The sequence below is a fragment of the Manis pentadactyla genome, chromosome 19, assembly GCF_030020395.1.
Source record: "Manis pentadactyla isolate mManPen7 chromosome 19, mManPen7.hap1, whole genome shotgun sequence".
NCBI classification, from domain to species: Eukaryota; Metazoa; Chordata; class Mammalia; order Pholidota; family Manidae; genus Manis; species Manis pentadactyla.
In genome coordinates this window covers 8,521,803-8,547,027 of record NC_080037.1, presented here as the reverse complement: position 1 = coordinate 8,547,027, position 25,225 = coordinate 8,521,803, and the positions used below count along the sequence as shown (strand labels likewise).

General features: G+C 42.3%; 1 protein-coding gene across 1 annotated transcript in view; it reads right to left on the bottom strand.

Annotated features, from left to right (window-relative positions):
• Positions 1-25,225, bottom strand: part of SPTA1 (spectrin alpha, erythrocytic 1) — a 66,525-nt gene that overhangs the window by 1,515 nt on the left and 39,785 nt on the right. The window contains exons 27-49 of the mRNA XM_036922920.2: positions 21,678-21,777; positions 21,376-21,573; positions 20,469-20,612; positions 19,822-19,925; positions 19,246-19,408; positions 18,872-19,003; positions 18,235-18,372; positions 17,966-18,070; positions 16,744-16,952; positions 15,418-15,538; positions 14,669-14,790; positions 13,716-13,848; positions 12,532-12,653; positions 11,686-11,837; positions 11,032-11,108; positions 8,007-8,216; positions 5,719-6,015; positions 4,578-4,690; positions 3,409-3,426; positions 2,889-2,940; positions 1,523-1,710; positions 655-708; positions 117-263 (exon numbers count right to left, since the gene is read on the bottom strand). Coding sequence (XP_036778815.2) covers positions 117-263; positions 655-708; positions 1,523-1,710; positions 2,889-2,940; positions 3,409-3,426; positions 4,578-4,690; positions 5,719-6,015; positions 8,007-8,216; positions 11,032-11,108; positions 11,686-11,837; positions 12,532-12,653; positions 13,716-13,848; positions 14,669-14,790; positions 15,418-15,538; positions 16,744-16,952; positions 17,966-18,070; positions 18,235-18,372; positions 18,872-19,003; positions 19,246-19,408; positions 19,822-19,925; positions 20,469-20,612; positions 21,376-21,573; positions 21,678-21,777 — 3,099 coding nt within the window. The remainder of the gene's footprint in view (positions 1-116; positions 264-654; positions 709-1,522; positions 1,711-2,888; positions 2,941-3,408; positions 3,427-4,577; positions 4,691-5,718; positions 6,016-8,006; positions 8,217-11,031; positions 11,109-11,685; positions 11,838-12,531; positions 12,654-13,715; positions 13,849-14,668; positions 14,791-15,417; positions 15,539-16,743; positions 16,953-17,965; positions 18,071-18,234; positions 18,373-18,871; positions 19,004-19,245; positions 19,409-19,821; positions 19,926-20,468; positions 20,613-21,375; positions 21,574-21,677; positions 21,778-25,225) is intronic.

The window sequence follows — 25,225 nt, the reverse complement described above, 5'->3', positions numbered from 1 at the left end:
GTCTCTTTCCATCCTCAAGATGAGTTACTTTCATGATTTATGGATCATTTGTTCTGTGTGCTTGTCCCTCCAAGCCCCATTCCCTGCTACAGTCTGGCCCTTGGTCTTCCTCCTACCTCGCTGGGTCAACAGCGTCCAGGAACTTCTCAAACTTGGGCTCACGTTCATCTTCTTCCACCATGGGCAAGTAGTAATTGAGTCCTCTCAGGCAGGACCGGAAGTCTTTGTGACTCAAGCGCCCTATCAAATTCTTATCAAAATGTCTGAAGAATAAAAAGATTTTATCACATGCAGTAGAGAACGAGATTATAATTGAGAGGAAAAGAAAACTGCTTTTCTTGCATCAGCTTGAGCTTTATTAACATGTCATGAGGTTCAGAGAACAGAGTGGAGAGCTTGCCTGTTTCTGCACTTTTTTAAACCTCATGGATAGAGAGAAGAGCATAAAAAGTTAACATGAAAGAAATGCATTTTCTCAGGTCTGGGAATCTCAAACACTTATTAAAACCCAGGACTTGAATCTAATTCATATATCTAGATCTTCATTAAATATCCTACCGAGCCACACCTAGAGAAAAAGTATTAGTTATTTGGAGATCGATTCTGAATGGTCTGGGAAGAGAAAGAACCAGTGAACTATGAAATTATACTCACGTATATGTTTTACTGAACTCCTTTAGGGTCTCCTCGCTCACACCTATGGTGTCTCTGGAAGGAAAAACATATATTGACCCAGGCAAGGAAACAGAAAAATAGCACAAGACATGCCACATGAAGTAGGGATTCAAGGGGATATTGGTATGTGAGTCATTTAGTTTCAAGGTTGTCAAACTAAGGCCCATGGGCCAAATCTAGTCCTCCACTTGTTTCTGTACAGTCCTTGAACTGAGAATGGTTTTTACATTTTTAAATGACTGAAAACAATGAAAAGAAGAACAATATGAACATAGTCATACTCATTAATGTATGAATTATCAATAGCTGCTTTCTCCCCACAATGGCAGCATTTATAACAGAGACAGTATGGCTTACAACATCTAAAATATTTATTATCAGGCCTTTCACAGGAAAAGTTTGCCAATCTCTGATCTAGATAATCATGCTGCCCTTATTATTGAAACCTAAAGCGGTTAAGATAATTAATTTATTTAGAAAAAAAAATGAATTCTGCTTTTCTGTCTGTACCTTGAATATCATTGCATTCCAGATACTTTAGAGGGACTTTTACAAAAGGAATTGCTTTCTGAAGAGATCACGTAAGATCCAACTGTGAGAATTGGATGACGTGTGTACTAGGGGGGATGGGAGCACGGTTTCCTGTTTTATAATAGATTCCGTATGAAAAGAAACAGTCATTCTCTGGGGCAGTCAAGAGAGAGAAGACTGACTGTGGATATGGTGTGGGTACTGTCTCTGAAGCACTCTGTTGTCCTGTACCCCAACTCTAGCCCTTGCAGTTGAATTCCCAGCACCTAATACCACGCACGCCCTTCCCCAGCCCTGGCCACGGTGCTCGGTATACCTGGCTTGGATCTGCTGCTCCACGTTGTGCTGCATTCGCATCCCGAGCTGGTAGAGCTGCTCCCACTGCTGGGCCAGCCCGATGGTGCTGTACTTGATGTCCAGGATCAGAGCCTCTTCTAAGCCGTCTCCCAGGTCCTCAATCTTGGTCAGCTGACGCTTCATTGCCTGGATCTCCTTCTGCTTCCTCTAGAAAGAGACAAAAAAGAGACGCAGTCCCACAGGGTATGACCTCCAAACTGAGGGACACTAGAGAGGATAAAAAGCTGGTATGTTTGGGTTTCCCCTAATTATGCCTTTTGACTTTTTTCATGAATCATTCTGTCCTCTGTGAAAAATGAACTATTCAGGAAAAATGCTTTACTTCTGTATTCTTCATTTATAAAATGGTGTGAAGTTTAAGTGATATGACTTCTGTCATTCTGGTAATCTGCAAAACAGATAAATCTAGAAGTTTGTGGTTATATAATGTGGGTAGAGAGGAATAGAATTTCCAGGATCCATGTATGATCAGCACAAGACATGCCACACGAAGTAGGGATTCAAGGGGATATTGTTATGTGATCCATGTCATGACTTCTTTGCACTATTGACCACATTGAGCTCTTAGGCCTACTCAAGTTCCCCAGCACTCACTCTCGGGCCTCTTTCATCAGCTTGGGCAGATGCCATCCAGGCACATTATATGCCAACTTTCTGCATCTGAGCCTTGCTTTATCAAAAGGGAAATGTTTTTCTCTAAAGAGGGTAGAAGTGAATTGGTTCTGATGATGGGAATGGGTGAAGGTATTAGATATATTAAAAATGGCAATGGCTTGTGGCCCTCCAAAGATCAATCCTACTTGACAACATCTTACTCTTTAGTGTTTAAGTTCTCTCATTAGGGAGAAATTAAATTTAATTATTCTTTTTCTTCTTTGGGGGGACAATAATGAAAATAAGGACACTGTTCCAGCTCCTTGCTTCACTTGATTGTTAAGCAATCATCTAGATCCAATTACATTACCTTACCACATCAAATAATAACAGACATTTGTTGATGTTCCAGGTTGTAGGCTAGCGGCTTTTGCATTTGTTCCCTTACTTAAATCATTGCAATAACTCTATAATGTAGGTATGATTAACTCCACTGTAGAGACACAGAAATTAAAGTTCAGAAATTTAAGAAAACCAATGTCTACATCCATGAAGTGGTGATCAATGATTAGAATAGAAATTGTTGGCATGTTTGAGATGAGAGTGTTAAGTTAGTGACATTCAGACCAGAGAGTTTACCCAAAAGTACCAGTAGGGTTGTCTTTAAGTGGTTTATCTTGCACTCCTTTAATTCTGGCAATATCCTCAGCTAATGAACACACACTACTTACTTTATTTGCTTCCAATTGAGATTCCAGAGATCCTGTTTCTTTGAGCAAAGATCTGGTTAAGAGCCAGAGGAAAATGTTACTCATACTATCAGAGGTCAATATTTCACACATACCAACCCAAAGCCCTGACACTTCTCTTCTTCTGTTACATGGCCACTCTGAAATAACTTTTCACACACCAAATTTTTTCATGAAACCAAATCCCCCTGTTTATTGGCAGCCTCACTGGACAGATGAGAAGGGAAGTGAGGCATGCTTGCACTTTTCTTGGCCTTTGAGATGGCTTCCAGACCTTCCTCATAGCTCTTATTCTGCACTATCCCCTTAACCTAGTGCAGTTAAGACTCCACTTGTGGGGTATGGGGCCAGAATGATATACACCATGCTTCTCCTCACCCCACATTTTAATTTAGGCACCCTTAGGTTCAGATGGAATGAAGACAGCTCAGTACTAAACCCTCCTTCACTAATTCTTCCAGGATAATATAGCAAAACAAACAGGATAACATAAAATACTGACCCATCCAGAAAATAAGCCCTGGATGTGGAGGTCCGGCACAGGAATCGGAAGAGAGAAAAGGGAAATCATATGTTAATACGGATTATTTCAGTAATCTTTCTTCAGTCTGATGAAATATTCTAAGACTTCTGTAGCCAAAAAATATGAACCTGTTCCACTCACTGTTCCAAAGTCCCTCCCCCTCTGAGAAGCTCAGACCACTCTGGGCGGCACCCTGCCTTAGGGTACAGAGCTCAGGTGTCAGGTGATATGCTGGGGTATGGTGGACCAGGGCCAGGGGCCAAGGGAGATGAGCTCTGTTCCCTCTGCTTTCTGTCAGATGTCTTTATAGCCATAATACAGGATTTCTTGTCGTTCAGTGTCTGATTTACCCTTGTCAGTGAGTTTGTAGGAGCAGTGTATATCAAGGCTTCTCTAAACCACCATTTCAGTTCTCAAAACTCCATAATTCTGACCCACATACTAGATATAGTCAGCCAACTTTGACCATTTATTCTAACATACTACATTCTCTGAGTCTCCTCTTTTCCAGGTCATCTGCCCCAGAAGATGTGATAAATGTTACTTTCATGTGTAGAGCGTTTTACATTTAATGAAAGCAAGTAGCATATATTATCTTGCTTGATTCTCACCACAGCTTTAGCAGTCAGGCAACATAATAGCTCCCTATTAGGTGCTCACAGTAGGCTCTGCTTCTAGTTGTGCCAATAAACACATACGTGACCTTGAGCAAGTCAGTTTATCTGCTGAACTTCCTCCCACACTTAGAAATAGAGGTAATAATATCCGCTCTGTACACTTTCAAGGTTGCTCTGAAAGTTAAGTGAAGTGATGGATATAGTAATACTTTGCAGAGTGCAGAATGGTGTGCAAACACGAGGGACTGTTATTATTTCTGGACTGTAGCTACAGGCAACAGGAAAAAACAATGGTATCAAGGAGAAAACACAGCAGGGCATGCAGTGGGCAGCGGGATGAAATTCTCGCTTTTTGCAAGGATTGATTCAGAAAGCAGTCAATTCTAAGTATAAAGCATTGACAGAACGTGGTGATTTTAGAAGCATGTAAATGCTGTGGAAGGCCCTCTCCTCCCCTGACAGGTCTTTCATCCCCGTGGTGAATAGCTTAGGTGGCACAGGGATCGTGGGTGTGGGAGTAGCACAGCGAACCTGGTCTCCAGGATCCATTTAAGGAAGTCACTGGCATTCTGTTCAAACTCCTGGAGCATGTCAAAGTTCTGGACCTGTCTTTCCTCTTCCTTTTGCAGCTCCTGCTCCCGTTCCTAAAATCCCAAATCACAGATAGTGTGGCACACACTGAAGACCTTTCTTTGCAGTAATATGATAGTTCCTAGGCTGAGCTGTACATCGTCTCTCTCCCAAATCTAATCTATCTCCCAGAGTGCCTATGTGCTTATATTTCTTCCAGCCCACTTCTCATCATCAAAAGGTGAAGAAAGCTCATGTCACATCCCATAAATACTTACAGGTGCCTGTAAACCCAAGGCCAGTAACAAATACAGTAGTAATAAAGGCAAATCTTCTCCCCTATCAATTTTTTTCTAGGCGAAACTTGATGTAAATAAATGTAAAAGCAGCCTTACAAGAAAAGGCAGCACTAAGAGTTGCTGTCTAAAATTGGTAAAATGTTTCTTTGTTAAACTTTAAAAATATTTTTCCTGGTTTCTGTGATGAACATCATTACAGACAGACAAAAATGAAATGCAAACACAAAAATGATTATTCAGGGTCATTTCAATGATAAGATTTTAGGATTTCTTCTAGTGAATGCTATGCTCCAGTTCTACCTGGCACCTAGTAAACATGCAAAAATGGGTGCTAAAAATGCCTACATAAGTGATTGAGTAAACAAATCAGTCATGGGAGAGGCATCTATCCCATCCTTTATCCACTTCTTTTTCTTCTCTGATCTTTTCAGACCACAGCTCTCTGATTTGGGGGTGTGAATCAAAGAAGGAATACCTTAGATGGGGGGAAGAGATAGACCATGAACATACTGGCAAGCCTCATAAACTTCCCACGACCCATTTTTAGAGCTTTCTCCTGGAGCTTGTGTCTGCTTCCCTGAATCACTGCTCAACACCTAAAAGCATGAACTGTCTAAACAATGGGAGATGGGGCTATGCCTACTGTGAACATAGTTCCGAATGTTTCTTTTATCCAGCTCATGACAGCTATTCCAGTGTAATCAGTCATAGTGTCCCTTTCTTTCTCAAGCATCCTCAACTTGTATAATAAATTAAGTGCTCATGCTATCACCGAAGGAGGCCTCTGCCGTGCCCTGGGTTACCTTGATGATGTCATGCAGGTGCTTCCAGATCCTTTCTAGCACTTCCACTGTTAACCAGGTATAAGGGCTGGAGGGCACATTCAAGGCCTTAATCTGCTGGTCCAGTTCCAGCAAATGGTTGAAGTTAGATTGGGCCCCTGCCAAGGAGGCCAAGAAAGCCTCGTGGTCCTTCTGCAGCTGCCGAATCCCGTCCAGGGAGACACAGCGCACAGGCTCTGACAGGTCCTCCTGGGCGTTCTCACACCAGTTGTTGAAAGCTGAAGCCTTGCGTGCAAATTCCATGAACAGGTCCTCGGCCTACAGAGAAAAAAAGTAAGATACCTTCATCGCTCTCAACAAAGCCCTTCAGCAAAAAAGAAGACTGAAGATTTAAAAAAAAAAATGACTGTCTTCAAGTATCTTTAGAGTCAGCATTCTACGAGGCCAGAACTACAAGCAGTGAGGACCGTGGGATCAGACGGATGGGCATGTGAGTTTGAGGGACAAGCCCTGGTCCTACATTTCCTCACTGGGTGGAATTAGTAAAATCTTCCATCATCTACGAATGGGAGGTTGAATGACTTCTAGAGTTATTGTAGCTGTAAGATTCCCAAAGAGGCAAGGGTCATTTGCAATAATAAGACTTCATGATTCCTTATACTGAATTCTTTGCTCAAATTCTATCTAGCAAATAGCAAGCATGCAAAAATAGGTGTTAAAATAAATGCCTGGGTAAATGATTGAATAAACAAGTCATTTGTGGGAAAGGCATCTATCCTATTCTCTATCCACTTCTTTCTTTCCTCCGACTCTTTCAGACAATGCCCTCCAATGTCTCTTTGTCTATCCTGAGTTATTTTCCCACCTTCCTTCTAAAACTTGGTGAGGGCTCATCTCACACCTGAATCCCCTGTTTAAACCCATTTCCTACACTCTAATTTTTATACTTATTGCTGCATTACTCTCTGGAGTTATTCATATGCTCTGAATGCCTCTGAATTGTCTGAATGTTGAACAAGAGAAATTGTATGGATTTTTCCAAATACTACGTGATCAAAAATAGTTTCAAATTTAAAATGGATCATAGGTTTTGGGTGAGCTGCTTATACTTCCAAAGAGATTTATCTTAAGCAGATACGGGGGTTAAAGAGGAGAAAACTGATCCCATAGGAAGGGTGGTTGCAGACATACTACATCATCGCATTTTGCCTGTACTCACATCAGCCAACTATAGGCAAAACAGACAGGAAAGATGAAAGAACTTACAAATCATTTGAAAATATTTTTGTAATAATATGATCAAATGAGTATTTTACAAAGACTTTGTAATAAGAAATAAAATAACAAAACTCTGCAGTTTGAAAATTAAGCAATCAGAATGTAAAGTAGCTTTCTATGTAGAATGCATATACATGTGTAAAGTTGCTCGTCAATTGATTTAATTTTTCACTTAAGATTTATTTCTGTAGGTCCCATGTCTTTCAATAGAGTAGACTTTAAGCATTTAGACTGACTGGTTTTCATTTGACTGTTTCCTAATTCCCCTAAGCTGCTGCCTTAATGTGCAGCCAGTACAATAAACACCTCTTATGATCTAGGAGTGCTCAGTAATTTCACTGACTATCCTGACTTCATTTTATCATTGATATGTTTTTTTTATGATCAGCCTCTGATACCTGAGCAGACACCTCCAATACCTCCGATACTATCACTAGAAAGAACATCTGAATTGCTTGTATTTATATAGAACTTAGTGGTTTGTCCTGCATTTTCAGTTCCAGTATCTCTTTTCAGTCGTAACCCAGACCCCAAGGAAATGGTAATGTTATCCTATTTCATAAATGGAAGAACCAAGGTTAAGAGATGGAAGCGACGTAGGCCAGGTCTCCCAGCTAGGAAAGGCAGACCCAGGATGAGAACACACGTGTTCCCTGTCCATGTGTGGCTCCTTTCATCTGAGTCACACAACAGCACAAGGACGCCTTGACTCCCGCCTGACAGCATTAGGGCTTCCAAACCCTAAATCCTTCCAGCCTCTTGTCCTACCTACCTGGGCTGTTATGGGTGCCTGGCTTCCACCGACCAGCAGCTGAATCACTGGTAAGTCAGCTGTTTAAAACACTTCCTACTAACCTAAAACAATGAGTTACTTTCTGTTCGGTAAGAATGTCTTCCTGATCCTTTTCAGTGTACTCACTGAAATGTCTGCAGATTCTCCAAACAGGGGTTCAAGTGCCTATTTCTGGATTCCATGGTTAATATACAGATAATTGAGGACTGATGGTGGCTCCTCATGTTTTTCCCTTTACCTTCAGCAGGGGCTCCTGCTTCTCCAGCAATGCATTCCTGTGAGCTTTGGAGGCTTCCCGCAGCTGCCCGAAGCGCTTCAGCAGGGCAGCATGGCGCCCCTCGATGGCTTCGGTGTGGCGGTGCTGAGCGGCCACCAGCTGGTCCTTTAGGTCGGTTACCTCTGACAGCCTCTCCTGCTGGAAGCTCTCTAGACTGGCCTCCAGCGTGTCCTGCCAAAGACCCACAGAGAAGCTGTGGACAGAGGGACGTGCAGATCGCAAGGACTCATTCACACCTGGGGTCCCCCAGATCTTCATCATGGACAAGATAAGGACTAGGACAGAGGGTGGGGACCAAACAGGACTGAGACACTGAAGTGAACATTTGTGATTGCAATTATGAGGAAGTTCCAGTGGTTATGCACTTTATAATTAGATTTTAGGTTAAGTATAAATTAATATGAAGGGAATACTAGAGCATGACATAATAGTTCAAATTTCTTAATCAAAACTAACTCCTTCTAAGACTCTTTTATTTCGCCTACCAGATTGTGTGTTCTAATTAGTAACAGTGCACCACCAGAGACTGTAGGTGTGTACAAACTAACAAAAGACCTCTTAAAGGTGTCAGTTATGCAAATGACATTTTGTGAAAATGTTTGTACCGAAATCACAAAATTCGGGAAATTCCACTTCCAGCTTTAACAGGATGGTTTGCACTTTTCCAATTCTCCCTTTGAGGACAACTTTAACCACTGGGTAAAAGTACGAAAAAAAAAATAGTTGTTGACAAGAGATCAGAACACAACTCAGGTAACTACAACTCAAGGGATCAAAATTCTAGAAAGAAGGAAATAGGATTAAAATCAGAGTAATACTGTCTCTTTTCCCTTTGAAGTGTAAGCTGCGTAGGGTAAGAGGCTGAGGAGAGAACAGCTGTTCAGAGCTTTGGGCGACCTCAAGAGGGGAAACAGACAAAAACCAGAGCTTCGGGGAGATGGGGCAACCAGCACCTGAGAAGCCGTCAAAAGGGAACTGCAGGACAGCGGGTTCATTATTCTGCCTGTAATTTCCCCTCAAGACATTTATAGATTCTTAACCTGTAGAGGACACAGGTCCTGGAAGCCAAGCAGAAAACAGTAGCTAAGGGTCTCAAATGCTAAGTGGAATTTTCGGGAGTGTCACGGTGCTGGGTTCAGGACACACCAAGCAGGAGTAGCCCTAGTGAGGGGTTTAGCTGACACCCTCTGAAAGGCCCTTGGAAGAAGAGCAAAAGGCAAAACTATGTCTTGAATCATTTCAGTCCCCAGACAAAAATCAAGGGTTGGTGAGGGGATGGGAGTGTTAAATAAAAGCTTTAAATCAAAACTCATGAGTTTTTTACATCAAATGGAGTCACTATTCCTGTAAAATGATCAAATTAAATGAAGCAAAACTCAGCTATATAATATCTATACAAGACACATCTGAAATATAAAGCACTCTCCAATTCCATGCTCACTGCAACACTCACAATAGCTGAGATATGGAAACAATCTGAGTAGCCATCAACAAATAAATAGACAAAGAAGATGATCATATACACACACGCACTCACAATGGAATATTATTCAACCATGAAAAAGAAGGAAATGCTGCCATTTGTGACCACTCGGATGAGCCCTAATGGCATTATGCTGAGTGAATGAGTCAGAGAAAGAAAGACAAACACTGTTTGATATCACTTAAAAGAGCTGAATTTAGAGAAACAGAGAGTAGAGTGGTGGTTACCAGGGGCTGGGGAGTGGGGGAAACAGGAAGGTACTGGTCAAAGGGTATAAACTTCCAGTTAAAAGATTGAGTTCTGGGGATCTAATGCACAGCATTTTGATTATAGGTAATGCTGTATTATTATTAAAGTAAATCTAAGAGTAAATCTTAAATGTTCTCATCACAAAAAAGAAATGGTAATTACATGATGGGATGGAGGTGTTAGCTAATGCTATGGTGATAGCGCTGTTATTTTGCAACATTAAATGCACCAAATCAACAATGAAATATAAAGACATAAATATAAAAAACCAAAGGATAGAAATATTAAACACTGCAAACACTAAAGAGAAAATTGGTATAGTATACTAGTATATGCAAAAGAAGACTTTATATCAATAAATGATATTAGAAAGAGAATACTTAATAATTAAAAGCATCAGTTTATCAAGATGATTTCATAAATCTAAATGTCAACACAATTTTTAACATAGCTTCAAAACATAAAAAACAAAGTGTTTAGACAACGATTAACAATCAAAATCTGATAGGTAATATAACTAGTATAAATTACATATTCTTTTCAATTGTACATAGACTATTCACCAAAAAAGGCTATTTGTTGTGTATAAATCAACCTTCTAAAATAATACAAGATATGTTTTTAAAATAAAGTATAAATTAAATTCACTATGACTATCAAAAATGATAATGAGAAAATTCCCAAATGTTGGAAATGAAGCAACAAACTATGGAATAACCAACGAGTTAAATATGAGATCACATTAGCAATGACAGAAAAATTTTAACTGTATGATAACAAAAATAACATGAAATCTATGAGATGCAGCTCATGCTTTGCCTAGAGAGAAACATATGCCCGTAAGTCACTCTATTAGAAAAAAGAGTGGCTAAATATTTGATAATCTAAATATGTGTCTCAAGAACTTTTAAAAAAATCAAGTTAATCCTAAGGAAAATAAAATTAATAAAGATATAAAAAGATATTAATGGAATGCAATATGCAAAGATTCAACAGAGAAAAATCAAAATACCAAGTCAGTTCTCTAATAAAAATGATGACTACCTAGTGTCAAGACTGGTGGGGATGCAGGGAGGGAGGGAGAAAAACCAGTAAATTATCAACATCAGGAAGGAAAAAAGGAACATGATGGCAGGTCCTGCAGATAGTAAAACAACAACACTTAAGAATGAAGTAATCCTACGTGTTCAGTTTCCGGGTGATGTGAGTCTGGGACTTCACTGGCATCTATCAACAAGGCAGCCTTGCTCTTACCTGCTTTGCCAGGAGATTGAGGAAGGCAGCAAGGTCTGAGCCATTGCCATTGATCTTCAGGCTTGCCTCCTTCTCAGCTAAAGAGCAAAGATACTCAGTTAGAGGGGACATGTAGTTAGTCTCCTATCAGCTTTGGTGTAGGGAAAAGGAATATTTACTAAAGGTCACAGTGAGCCTCCTGACTCTCAGAATGGGTGATTCACTGGAATCGGAGCACTGGGGACCAAGGGATTGTTTCTCTAGACTTAGGCAGGATGGAACTGATTGAAACAGAGCTAGGACACAGAGCTTCTGAGTGTTTCATAGAACAAGGAAAATTATATATTAGATATAAATATAAGCAATCAAATAGAATGCTTTGCCATGGCTTTACCTTTCTTAAGATCACACATGAAATCATCAATTCCCCAAACATGTGTTCTCTGGAATTATGTCATTCCATCAGTATGTCTGTTTCTGGTTGTGTGTGTGTGTGTGTGTGTGTGTGTGTGTGTTTGCACATATGTGAGTATAATTGTGTCCAGAAAGGGTAGGAGTGGGGATGGGAGAAGCATCTCCCTTCCCAAGATGAGTGAGAAGCCCCAGGAGCCATTCTGTACATGGCATTTATTAGCATTTGTCAAACCCAAGGACCCGGCCCCTCCCGTGTCATACCTATCCAGGCCTCCGCCACATCAGCCTTCCAGTTGAACTGCTGAAATGCATGGTCATTATCCAATTGCAACTTCCAAGCAGCTATTGCCTGGGCCAGAGAAGGGATCTTTTCATTCAAAGCATCTATCTTGGCAGAAATCTCCTTCTGGTGACTTGTCTCCTATCACACCAAGGTTGAGGAAAGAAGCAGAGACAAATACATTGGTGAGGCCAGGGGTAGAAATGCAAACTATTCAGTATGGTTAAAAGACTTTCATCTCCCTCATTCCAAATATGTAACTACTCCCTTCTAGGTCAGGTGTAATGATTCTATTATCCATCCATGTCCAGGATGGTTATTTCCATCCCAGCATTTGAAAGATCCTCTCATGTTTGTCCACATAAGCATGACCTTCTCTGCTGGAGTCATCTCTGTTTAGACTTCTTTACAACAACACTTAGGTTAATGAGTGTTTGTAAAAACAAGCAGTTGAACAAAACAGTCATTCTCAAATTACAAAGAGCTTTCAGTGTGGTCCTCCTCCCTAGAGGCTTACTTAGAAATCTTTTCACATTCTTACAGTACCTATAAGCAAAGCAAGTGATCAGTTTGTTATGAATAATATGTTTCTGCCATGTTCTGCATACAGTAAGAGTAAGAGCACCAACACAAGATTTAAGGAAACCTGAAAGGTATACCTGGAAGAATTTGAAAAAAGAATTTCCAGAAAACAGCAATTGAATAGTTATTTGTTGAGAAAAACAACAAGGCAGCTAGGAAGAGATTATTAAAGTCTTACGTATGATTTCAGCACTGCTCGTGAGTCTGTATTTGGGCCAACCCCTTTTTGAAAATGAAAGCTTGACCCAGATTCCTTGAAGTCACTCACCTTGCTCAGGATGTCTCCTCCCCGAGCACACAAGTTTTGCACTCGGGTCCTGTGGACTGCAAAGTCCTCGTCCAGTGCTTCATACTTCTTTAGCAAGTTCTGTATAAAAGAGCCAGTGGGAACCAAGCATCCGAGGCTGAACAGTCTATCCCACCCACCACCTGGCTGCCTTTGAAGCCATTCATCCAAGCTGATTCTGCTAAATGGGTGGAGCTGGTGAGTGGCCACTTCTTGCTGTATAGCTACACTAAATTCCTCTCCCAAAATTCTCCACTTGTCAAAAGGGGCCATCTTACCAGAAAAAAAAGGCAAAGAAATATAAGTGACATGCTTTTTAACTTACTATGCAAATTTAAGCTTTTCTGGACTTTGGAATGAGTGTGTTGATCAAGGTAATATATAAGGATTCCTCCAGATTGAAGTTTATATAATTCTATGAAACACTGTAGATAGCAGAAAAAAAAATACGAAGTGTCAAGAACATTCTCTGCTAGGCACTGACCCTAAAGGGAGGTAAGGAGAACGCTGAGCTCTGGGGAATATTATTCCAAATCTCTTCTGTTTCTAACTGCTCCTGGAGCCATGTTTGCAGCTGGTAGGATGGAGCGGGGAGTATGGGTGAATCTCTGTATCCTGTTGTATTTCCTATACCAGCCCTCACCACCTTTTTGCTTTTCGTGTCATAAAGGCACCCAACCACTTTTTTTTTCCTACACCACATACTATCCCAGGCTAAAGGAAGATGCAGATTTTGTATGAATATCTTTTTAACTATCACATTAAAAAAAAATCTGTGGTTTTTAAAAAAATTTTCCAACTAAGTATAACATTAATATTTTGAGGGAATCTTTAGAAAATATATTTTGAGGGAATCTTTAGAAAATCTATCCCTATAAGAAAAGGCCTTTTGTGGTGACCAACTCCCAGAAAGGTCAGAAATCATGGGATCAAGATTTGAGTCCTGCCTTCACACCTGATCGGTTCCATCATCTTGGGCAAGTCGCTGACATCCTTGCCCCTTGATTTTTTGTATTTAAAATTGTCAGAAGTATCCACATTCCCACCAGGAGAAAGACCGTATTTCGCCAGGGGAAATTGGTGACCCCTTAAGAACAGATTCAAATGAGAGAATAGGATTGGTCCTTTCAGCCTGTCACTCACCTGCGTGGCAGCCAATGTGTCTCCGGAGTCCCCTCGGGTGACCACAGCTTCCTTCTCAGTTATCCACGCCTCCTCCTCCTCAGCGTTCTGCGTGAATGTCAAGTACTCCAGGGACTCCTCCAGCTGACGCCCCCTGAAACAGGACGGTGCGCCCCAGCGAGGATGAGAGGGGCCTGGTAAGCTGGGCTTGTGCAGCAGGGGAGCAGGGCCTCGCGAGGCAGTCGCGGTCCCACCGCACCGCACACGGTCTGGCCAGCACAGCCACATAAACACACACAAAGAGCTGAACTCCTGGGAAAGGGGGAGAGCCTTGCCCCAGAGGCTCAGTTTTATGGCATCAGCCTCTCTCTAGGAATCTTTGCTGGGGGAAGGAGACCTTGTCCAAACAAAAGTGCCAAGATTTCAGAATTGGAAAATAATGGAGGTAAAGCAGTGTCCCTTTCTACTCTGAGCACTGCTGTTCTTCTTAGTGAAGGCACCACAAAAGGCTGGAAGGTCCTTTTTATTCCCCGGAAAAACATGTCTTCCTACCGCCAACAGGTCTGGAATTATGGGCAGAAATGATTCTATTTGGCTGTATGGCTGTATGGTCTAATTTACTACCTGACTTATCAGGGAGAAAATAGATTCCTTCATTCTTTCCTTACTGGGTACTACACAAAGTGCTAAACGGGGGAGATATACAAAGACAGACATGTGGGGAATAACCTGGTGTGAAGGATGACATGTAGGGCAACAATGGTAAAAGAGCTGCGAGTAGGTGCAGCAGCAGAGGTACCTTCAGGTCCCAGTGGCAGATTTCCTGGGACAAATGGGGGAAAGCTTCATGGAAGACCTGGCATCTGAGCAGAGACTTAGAAGATAAATACAGATGGGTAGTTGGGGGTGTAGTCAACGCCATGTCCAATACCTACAACCCAGGAAGAGAGCTGAGCATCTTATCCCCGACTCACCGAACCTTGGCCAACTCTTTGAGCTTCTCCCAGTGATCAACAAACTGAGTCAGCCGCTCCTGGATCTCCTCTTTCTGCACAGCGTCCTTGTCACCCAGGTTCTCTGCCCTCTGCAGCACATCCTGAAGAACACATCCCCTCCGTGTTGCACTACCCCACACTCTGTTCCCATTTAGTCACAGTTCCCTGGCAGAATCTCTAGCCGCCACCACCCTCCAGATCATTTATAAACTCCACAGTCCTTGGGATGGTCCTGAGAGTCTCGGGAGAATGGAGAAAGCTGCCGTCAGAGCTACCACGCTCAACTTCCCAGTAGTTGTACAAATACCTCAGCACTTGCACTAGGCTATTCTCCGTGATCTGCATAATGGATCATTCACGGTCACAGGGTGACCCTGCCGCCAAGTCAGACTCAGACTTATTTTCTTCCCACATGGCTCAGCACAAGTACAGCTTTTCCAGATGCCCCAGCCTGCATTCTAATTGTCAACAATGGCACCCCGGAATGTTAAAAGTGCCCATTGCAGGAAAAAGCATGGGTTCCTGTGCTGAATTTATTCTATTCATGGGAGACAAAATGTGGAAGAGAAAAAAAGCACTTGTGAACTCTGTGACTGACTCTCTATGTCTCTATGTGACCTTGGCAGGCCACCTTCACAATTTTTAGCATTGCCCTATTTAACCATAACATGAGGGACTACTATTAGATTATTTCTGCCTTGCCAGGTCTCATATGCTCCTATCCCTACCTGGATGGTGGATTCATGTGCCACCAGGTCCTCCTCTAGGCGTTTATGTTTCTTCAGTAAGTTCTGAACCCCTGGCAGGTCTCTCCCGAAGTCCTGGGAGCCCGCTCGTACCAACTTCTCCCTGGAACCAAGAAAGAAATCAGACAATTTAGAGTTTTGATATCTGAGGTCATCTTAGAACAGCTGTTTTCTCAGACTATGTGTGGCCGCGGGTGGGGAGCTGGTACATTCTGGAACACTCTGGTGTCAGTAATCGTAAAGATAATTAGTGCCAGAGGCTTTCAGCAGAACTTCTAACTTAAGCTAATACAAATTAAAATTAATGAAATAACATGCTGATCTCCACCCTCCGCACAGCTCTAACAGCCTTCCCATTCCTTTATCTGTCTACGTGTGTATCTTTCTTCTTCGTTTAAAAACATACACTAACGTTTCTCTTCCAAGAAATGTGGAAATTTCACAAACACACATAAAATAAACATATATACATATATGACCTTCATGGCCTTTATTGTTTTTGTCTATTACTATCAATAATGCATTTAGGTAGAATGGGTATAAAGAACTGATATTATAGGAAGCATGGCATTTAGTTTGGTCCTGAGCATAAAATGACTGAACATCGTCATGAAGCCCAGTGAAGGGTGACATAGACAAGATTGTATTAGCTTCCTATTTTTCTAAGAAGGTTTCTAAGCTGTCCTAATTGTTGCCCTGGGTATAATGCTTCCCTCTAATTCATTGGTTACGAGTAAGAATCAGCGAGAAGAGGAACAGTAAGAAGAGGAACAGGATGAGGTGGGTTAAATGGGATGAAGGGAAAATAATTTGATTCACTAAGATTTCACAATCATATTTTTTACAATAAAAGTAGAATTAGGAACGGAATCATGGCAGGTACCATGTGACCCTCTCCACCCAGTGTCCAGTTCAGTGGCACACTGAATGCACAGGACACAGGAAGAATAACAACAATGGTCTCATCAGCGGAGTAAGTTTTAAGTGTCCAGCTGTCGCATTCAGAATGGGCATCACACATCCTGTGAACTTTCCAGAACAAACATATATGGTTTCTTAATTTTGTTCCCAGAATATATGTAAACTGCTCCCTACTCCCTCCATTCCTATCTCCCTCTGCCTGGATACGATGGGGGAATTTCAGAAAAATAAAACCAACATTAACTTTAAGTGAAGGCAAACATGATTAAGAAGCAATTCCAACGGCAAGAAACAATTACATATTTCATTCGGCATCACATAGGAACCTGTTTGGTGGATTATCTATTTTCTTGGATCGTTCTTGCATTGTGCGCTGGCAGTACATACTTGATCCAGGATTCCTCATTATCTAGGTCCTCGAAGAACTGGAACAGGTCAAAGGCCATTTTCAGTTTCTCATGATGTGCAGCTGCTAACTTCTGGACATTCAGGAAGCGCTGGTTGACCTCATCCCTTTTCTCCACAATTTGGTCAGCATTGAAAGGCTCGCTGGAGAGCAGATCGTTAGCCAAGTCATTCAGGTCCTTGAGTGCGTTCTAGAAAGCCAAGTGTGTTCAGTGAGCAGAATAGTACAGGTATTAAGTAGACCTGGGACCTTAACCACCACCTGTTCAGGTTCAAAGACTGGGCCAAATAGATTGCTTCCAAAGATAATGAATTTGATGATATGCTCTTTTAACTCAGATTGGATAAGGGCAAGATCAGAGGGCAGGATGAATAGCATGGCTGCATTATTCAGGCTGTGCATTTGGCCTTCTAATGTTTTCCCCTGCATTTTCTTCCTTTCCCCAGCTAGAAAATAAGACCTCGGAGAGCAAGCTCCGCGTCTCCAAACAGGACTGTCTTCTTCACGGTACTGAATTGGACACAGACTGATTGAAATCCTCATGAACACTTCCAGCCTCTCTTGTGCCTATTTGCATTCTGACTCTGCCCCCTAGTGATGTCCTAGGGAATATAATGGAGTCCTGCAAAAACGTCAAAAGCCTTTGACTTCTTGTCCTGCCTGTGGGTAATAGTGTCATTAAGAAAAACCGATAATATAAAATTCTCTGATACAAATGAATACCACCAGCATGGTTATCACTGCTCCCAGGACATATTTCTGCTTGGTATTAGGGTGCAACTGGAATTCTTCATAAAATTTCCAGAGTGTATACATAGCTCAACTTCACTACACATGTCCCCATCTGATTTTTCTTTTCCTCTGCTATTCTATAAAATAAATTTCCATTTTCTCTCAAAGACCAGATCAAATATGCAGCTTTGGAGGACAGTGAGCTTACATGCATGCATCATTAAAGAGTAAACAAGATTGCTCTTAGGATCCACTTCCTGAAGTCTTAGGATCTACAGCTTAATGATTATTGGTCAATAGTGACCATTACAACAGCTCTGCAGTTCATGGTTTTGACTTGGTTATAAGGACAGCTGGCTAAGAACACAAAGGTCAGTTGTGCAAGAATATATTCTCAAATGGTGTCCTAAGACAGGAAAGTCAGAAGCATTTCCTTCCTGCTCAGAGGAGAGGCATTCCAATGCTACTTACCTCTCGGACCAACATCTCTTTTTCCAATATCTCGTGCTTCTTGATCAAATTTTCTGCTGAAGCCAAGTCCCTGGCCTGATCTTGCATGGCCAGCAATGTCTCTGCCTAGGAATAAAGGAATAAGCAGTAAGAAAAAAAAAAAAAGCTTTCAGGTGAGAATTTCCTTTAAGGAGAACCAGATTAGCAGTTTTGTCTCAAGAAATGTCAAGAAAATCATTCATGCCTAAATCCATTTGTATGACCTCCCATGGCCTCACAGGTGCAATTACCTCTGACAGCCAGAACTTAAAGTCCTGGGTGGTTGTGTTGAACCTCTGTTGGCGACTGGCCTCCTCAAGCTTCTGACCTTTGTCAGTTGTCTTCTCAAGCAGGTCATTCCAGTGTTTCCTAAGCTCTTCCAGGTCCTCCTAACCCAAAGAAATTGAGGGATCATTATGGTCTTTGGGATCCTGTGTCCTGTGACAACTTGGGAGGATCATGCAGGGAGGCTCTGCAGTTAGGGACTAACCAAACTCTGCTAGTACTTGGACACCACACATTAAAAACCAGTTATGCTTAATCTGAGAAAACCGAAGAGGTGTTAGAAGAAAGTTTGAAGAAAGGGCTGGACTGATTATAGGGACTGATGCCTAAATGCTAGAACTATGGGCAGTAGGGAAAGAAAATGTAAAACAATCATGATAACACTTAGGAATTAAGTCTAAAGCTTTCCTGGAGTTCTAGGAACTGAGTATGATACGAATGGTAAAGTCTGAGCATCACTGTTTTCCCCTCTGTGCAACAATCAGAGGGAAGACTGTTAACCACAGAACATATTCCATAGCCGTACATGGACACACTGAAGGAGTGAATATTTCTCTGCATGTGCCTTTGCAGCCCAAAACCCACCCCAAGAAGACACTCTACCTTCAGGCAGTTTTCCCTGCCTCCACATGCATTCCGCTCAATCAGAGACTTCCCTAAATTGATGACTCCATCCACCTGCTCAGCTCGGCCTTTGACCTCTTTTTCGAAGCTCTGGTGCTTCAGGTATTTTCTCTGAAGGGAAAGCAGAAATCAAATTACCCTCTAAGATAAAGATACATTCTGTTTAAAAGGAAGAGCTAATGTTGCTCTCATAGCCAAAGTGAAGATGACTTCTCAAGGACCCACATTCGACTCAAGTCACTGAGGGCAGGGACAGTGTCTCAAAGCAGGAGGCATTCCGTATAGGGAGGTGACCATTCATCCGACAATCCGGGTGTGCCGACATGTTTCCGAGATTCCTGTTTTGAACTTGCCTGAATATTGGTGGGGTCTTTGTAAGATTCCTCACAGGCTACTGGCATCATCCTACTGATCCATTCTTCCAGGTCCTTAAGGTCATGGCACAATTGTTGTAGGTCAACATAGTCCGCATGTCTGGTCCGCTCAGCAATCAGCTGTGGCTTGAGGGCCCCCCATCTGGAGGAGGGGACTAGATCACTCTCTGCCCTCTACCCTTCCACCAAGCTCGGCTGCCATATCAGTGAATTTTCCCATTTGCCAACTTGTCTCTTCTCTCATTATTTATATATTTCTATGTTATAGATAACATAGTTATATATTATATTATATATAGTATACATTATTTATAAACTTATATGTTACATGTAACATAGTTTCATTATTTTCAGATGGTTAAGTGGTTAACTCAGATTATTTTTAAGTTACCTTCCGTGTCTTTCATTCTGAGTTTAGGTCAGAAAGTCTCTCAAAATGTCAACATAGTTATAGGCATTGGGAAATGAACTCGTTACCCCCCACCCTCAATGCTAGCAAAGAGGTCACTTTATCACATTTTCCTTTGGTCCGTAAAACAATTGCTCAGGCCTGACCTGTCTAGCACCAGTTGGAGCCGAGCAGAGATCTCTTTCTCGGCATAGTGGTCATCAGCTCTGAACTTCTCAGCACGGTCTTGTAGTTCAGTGATCTTCTGATCCTAGATGAAGGAAAAGGGAAAAGCCCAGATTCCTGGAGATTAGGCCCTTGGTGCAATCAGGGACTCCCTCCCGGAAGAGACTAGAGATCCCTTCATAGCTTCATAAAGGGGAACAAAACCTGGGCCAAAGGGTAAATGCCTTTCAGGCAGGTGGATTTTAACTCAGCAAGAAAAGAAACATTAATAATGGTACTGAGTCAGGCTGCTTGTGGGTACTGAGTTCCCTAAATAACTGACACTCCCCAAGGCCATTGTAGGTGGTGATTCCTTCATTGGATGGGATATTGGAACAGACAGTCATAATGTCACTTCCAGTTCTGAAAGTCAGGTTTTAGAAGCTGGTTTTAATGTAAGAAAGTCTGAAGCCGCATGTGACCTGGGTAAGACTAAGCCACAATGTCAAGCTGTTCTGCTTACTTCACAGTTTTCTGTAAGAAGCAAATGGGAATTAAAATACTTAAAATCATAAAACTACATACACGTGTAGGATTTCTGTTATTATTACTAATAGTTATTACCGGAACTCCTATTAGTTGTTATCACCTGGGCAGTGATTGCTTCGTCCAGATCGTCACGTTTCTTCGCCGAGGCCTCCAGGCTGTCTAAGGAGCCCTGCTCATCTGACCTCAGTAAGTTCTCAAGCGCCGCCATCCAGCTCTCAGCCTGATCGCAGTCCCCTTGGAACAACTGCGGAGAATGAAATGAGGGCGTATATGGTACAGGTGCTCCAGGAGACAGGATGTGGTCCTACTGCTCTCCTGTGGCTCTGATTGTAGGAAGCATCATTCTTGCAAGAAACATTCACACCATGGATCTTTGTTATACTGGACCTTTTAGTCTTTCCTGTTACATTTTTATATAAGCTGTACTCCATTTCTAGGGTTCTAGTTCCCATACACTACGCCTGGTGGATACTGGCTGGTTATTTCTTTAGGACTCTGGTGAACACCATCCTTTAGGATAGCCCGGGACACTCTCACCCTATTCCCTTAAAAGAGTCGATCACTGTCTCTTCTTTAGCCTCCAAACATTCATATATTTTGTTTTATTAATACTCATTTTACTATACTAGAATGATCTGCCTACATGTCTAATTTCACCACTTAAGAAAAGGGATACTATCTATGTGTTCCTAGGGCCCTGTGTACTGGGTTCACAGTAAAAATCAATCACTTGAACCTTCCATCAATCAATAAATTAATTACAGTGACCCCACTTCCTGCCCAGGGCTGACTCTTGTTTTGTTTGGTTCTTCTAACAAGGATAAAATCAAAGAACCCCACAGTGATCAGTCTAGAAAGCAGAGAATACCATGCCGGACAATGAAGGGATGCCCTGTGCTTACAGCACGGGAAGTCCGGTGAAATGAGCTCTTGTGCTGACCATGGAGAAGCACACAGAAGGGGAAGACGGAGGCTGCTCCTGCCTAGCAGTGGGGAACGTGCTCTACCTGCCACTGCAGACACTGATCCAGCATCTTCTTGCGTTTTTCCCAAGCTTTCTCCAAATCATCTCTTTCCAGTCTGACAGCTTGAAGCTTTTCTTGAATTTCAGGGCTGGCAGGGTGCTCACTGCCTATAAGTTCTGCACCGAAATCTTCTAAGTCCTGGAAGGCGGGAGCCTTAGCTTCCATGTCGATATGATGTTCCTGAGGGAGAAAGGGAAAGAGACCAACAATATCTCACTGTAATTGTAAAACGACGGAAGAGTGTGAGGTCATGTGATCCGTGGCTATGGCTTTTGTAGCCGTACCTTGTGTCGCTCTATCGACATCTCTGTGTCAATTAAATCCTTAGCTGGCTCCTGGGATGACACCTTGCCACCAGTCTCACTGATCCAATTCTCTAGGTCTCTAGAGAAACAGACATATTGGGATTGACGAGAGAACTTTGCAACTTGCTACAGGGCTGTATTTCTTGGGCTTTTTCCTCTCTAGAATGCCTTTCCAGATTAACACCTCCTATCTGACTTTACATGCTTCTCAAATCTTAGGTTTGTTATTTTCACAACTCAGAAGTAAGTTCAATGACTGACTAATAGCAATTTCTTATGTTTTAAAGTCTCTTCATTTATATTATCTCTTTCAACTCTTGCAATAATCCTGTATAGAATTCTGGAGATCCTTTTTGTTTCCATTTTGGACATGAGGAAGTCAGCCTAGAGAGTATAAGTGGTTTGCCCAAGTGATATAATTAAAAACAGACATCTCAGCTAGAACCCAGATACTGGAATCCTGCTGGTACACATTCCGTTACTCATAATGATTCCTGTTCCTTTTAAGTCGATTCTTGGGCTTGAAGGTCTATCTTATTATGGAGTCCCAAGAAAGGCATGTCTTTCCTCTTGCTCTTATTCCCAATAGACTCTAGTACACGCCTCTGCCCACCACACATACAAACATGCACTCCGTGCTGTTGACTAAATGAGGGCCTATTTCTTACCCTTTCAGCAGTGAAGAAGGTAGACAAGAAGGGCTAAGGTCCACCTGCCCCAGAGGGTAAATGTCAAATAAGAATGCATTGACTTAAAATTATACATGATGGTCAAATTGAGCATCTCATAAGGAGTGTCCTTATCCTGTTTGCTAAATAGGAAACATCCACTCGGGGACAGAATGTTCTCTTCTTCTGTAAAGTCATTTATTCGCTTATTCAAACAACTAAGTTTTCTTGGGTGTTTATTAAGTACCAAACACCATAAAAAAGACATATCCGTGCCTTCTAGGAGCTCACACTTTAAATTAAAAGAAAAAGAAAAGCAAAAATAAAAAAAGCAGAGATGCTAATACAATACCTGCTTTAAAAAAAAAGAACCCGGAGGGGGCGGAAGATGGCGGCGTGAGTAGAGCAGCGGAAATCTCCTCCCAAAACAACATATATCTATGAAAATATAACAAAGACAACCCTTCCTAGAATAAAGACCAGAGGACACAGGACAATATCCAGACCACATCCGCACCTGAGAGAACCCAGCGCCTCGCGAAGGGGGTAAGATACAAGCCCCGGCCCCGCGGGAGCCGAGCGCCCCTCCCCCCAGCTCCCGGCGGGAGAAGAGCAGGCAGAGCGGGAGGGAGACGGAGCCCAGGGCTGCCGAACACCCAGCCCCAGCCATCCGGGCCAGAGTGTAGGGCCCTCGATACTGGGAAAACAGGGCAGCAAGAACAGTGAGCAGGCACTGGAGGCTGGGCGACAGAGGACATAAGAAAAGCGCGCGACCATTTTTTTTTTTTGCTTTTTTGCTGCTATGTTTTGGCGAGCGCTGTTTGGAAGTCTTAAAGGGACAGGGACCCCAATATTAGGGAAACAGGGCAGAAAGACCGGTGAGCAGAGGCCTGAGGCTGGCACCGGAGAATAAAGAAAAACGAACGACCACCTTTTTTTTTTTAAATAAAAATTTTTTTTTTTTTTAATTAAAAAAATTTTTTTTTTCTTGTTTTTTTTTGTGGTCGTTGTTTTGTTTTGGCGGGTGCTTTTTGGAAGTCTTAAAGGGGCAGGGCGGGCCACTTAATCCAGAGGTAGGGAATCCGGGACCTCTGGGCACCCTAACCCCTGGGCTGCAGGGAGCAGGGAGGCCCCTTACGGAGATAAATAGCCTCCCAGCAGCTCCCCCTCCAACGCGACTCCACCACTTTGGAGTAGCTGCCCGAGCCAGGCCACGCCCACAGCAACAGCGGAGATTAACTCCATAGCAGCCGGGCAGGAAGCAGAAACCCTGTCTGCGCGCAGCTGCGCAGGACAAGCCACTAGAGGCCGCTGTTCTCCCAGGAGAGGAGGGCCACAAACCAACAAGAAAGGAAGTCCTTCCAGCCGTCACTCGTCCCAGTTCTGCAGACTATTCCTATCACCATGAAAAGGCAAAGCTACAGGCAGACAAAGATCACAGAGACAACACCAGAGAAGGAGACAGACCTAACCAGTCTTCCTGACAAAGAATTCAAAATAAGAATCATAAACATGCTGACAGAGATGCAGAGAAATACGCAAGAAAAATGGGATGAAGTCCGGAAAGAGATCACAGATGCCAGAAAGGAGATCGCAGAAATGAAACAAACTCTGGAAGGGTTTATAAGCAGAATGGATAGAATGCAAGAGGCCATTGATGGAATTGAAATCAGAGAACAGGAACGCATGGAAGCTGACATAGAGAGAGACAAAAGGATCTCCAGGAATGAAACAATATTAAGAGAACTGTGTGACCAATCTAAAAGGAGCAATATCCGTATTATAGGGGTCCCAGAAGAAGAAGAGAGAGGCAAAGAGATGGAAAGTATCTTAGAAGAAATAATTGCTGAAAACTTCCCCACACTGGGGGAGGAAGTAATCAAACAGACCACGGAAATACACAGAACCCCCAACAGAAAGGATCCAAGAAGGGCAACACCAAGACACATAATAATTAAAATGGCAAAGATCAAGGACAAGGAAAGAGTGTTAAAGGCAGCTAGAGAGAAAAAGGTCACCTATAAAGGGAAACCCATCAGGCTAACGTCAGATTTCTCAACAGAAACCCTACAGGCCAGAAGAGAATGGCATGATATATTTAATACAATGAAACAGAAGGGCCTTGAACCAAGGATACTGTATCCAGCACGACTATCATTCAAATATGACGGTGGGATTAAACAATTCCCAGACAAACAAAAGCTGAGGGAATTTGCTTTCCACAAACCACCTCTACAGAACATCTTACAGGGGCTGCTCTAAATGGGAGCACTCCTAGAAGGAGCACAGCACAAAACACCCAACATATGAAGAATCGAGGAGGAGGAACAAGAAGGGAGAGAAGAAAAGAATCTCCAGACAGTGTATATAACAGCTCAATAAGCGAGCTAAGTTAGGCAGTAAGATACTAAAGAGGCTAACCTTGAACCTTTGGTAACCACGAATTTAAAGCCTGCAATGGCAATAAGTACATATCTTTCAATAGCCACCCTAAATGTTAATGGGTTGAATGCACCAATCAAAAGACACAGAGTAACAGAATGGATAAAAAAGCAAGACCCATCTATATGCTGCTTACAAGAAACTCACCTCAAACCCAAAGACACGTACAGACTAAAAGTCAAGGGATGGAAAAACATATTTCAAGCAAACAACAGTGAGAAGAAAGCAGGGGTTGCAGTACTAATATCAGACAAAATAGACTTCAAAACAAAGAAAGTAACAAGAGATAAAGAAGGACACTACATAATGATAAAGGGCTCAGTCAAACAAGAGGATATAACCATTCTAAATATATATGCACCCAACACAGGAGCACCAGCATATGTGAAACAAATACTAACAGAACTAAAGGGGGAT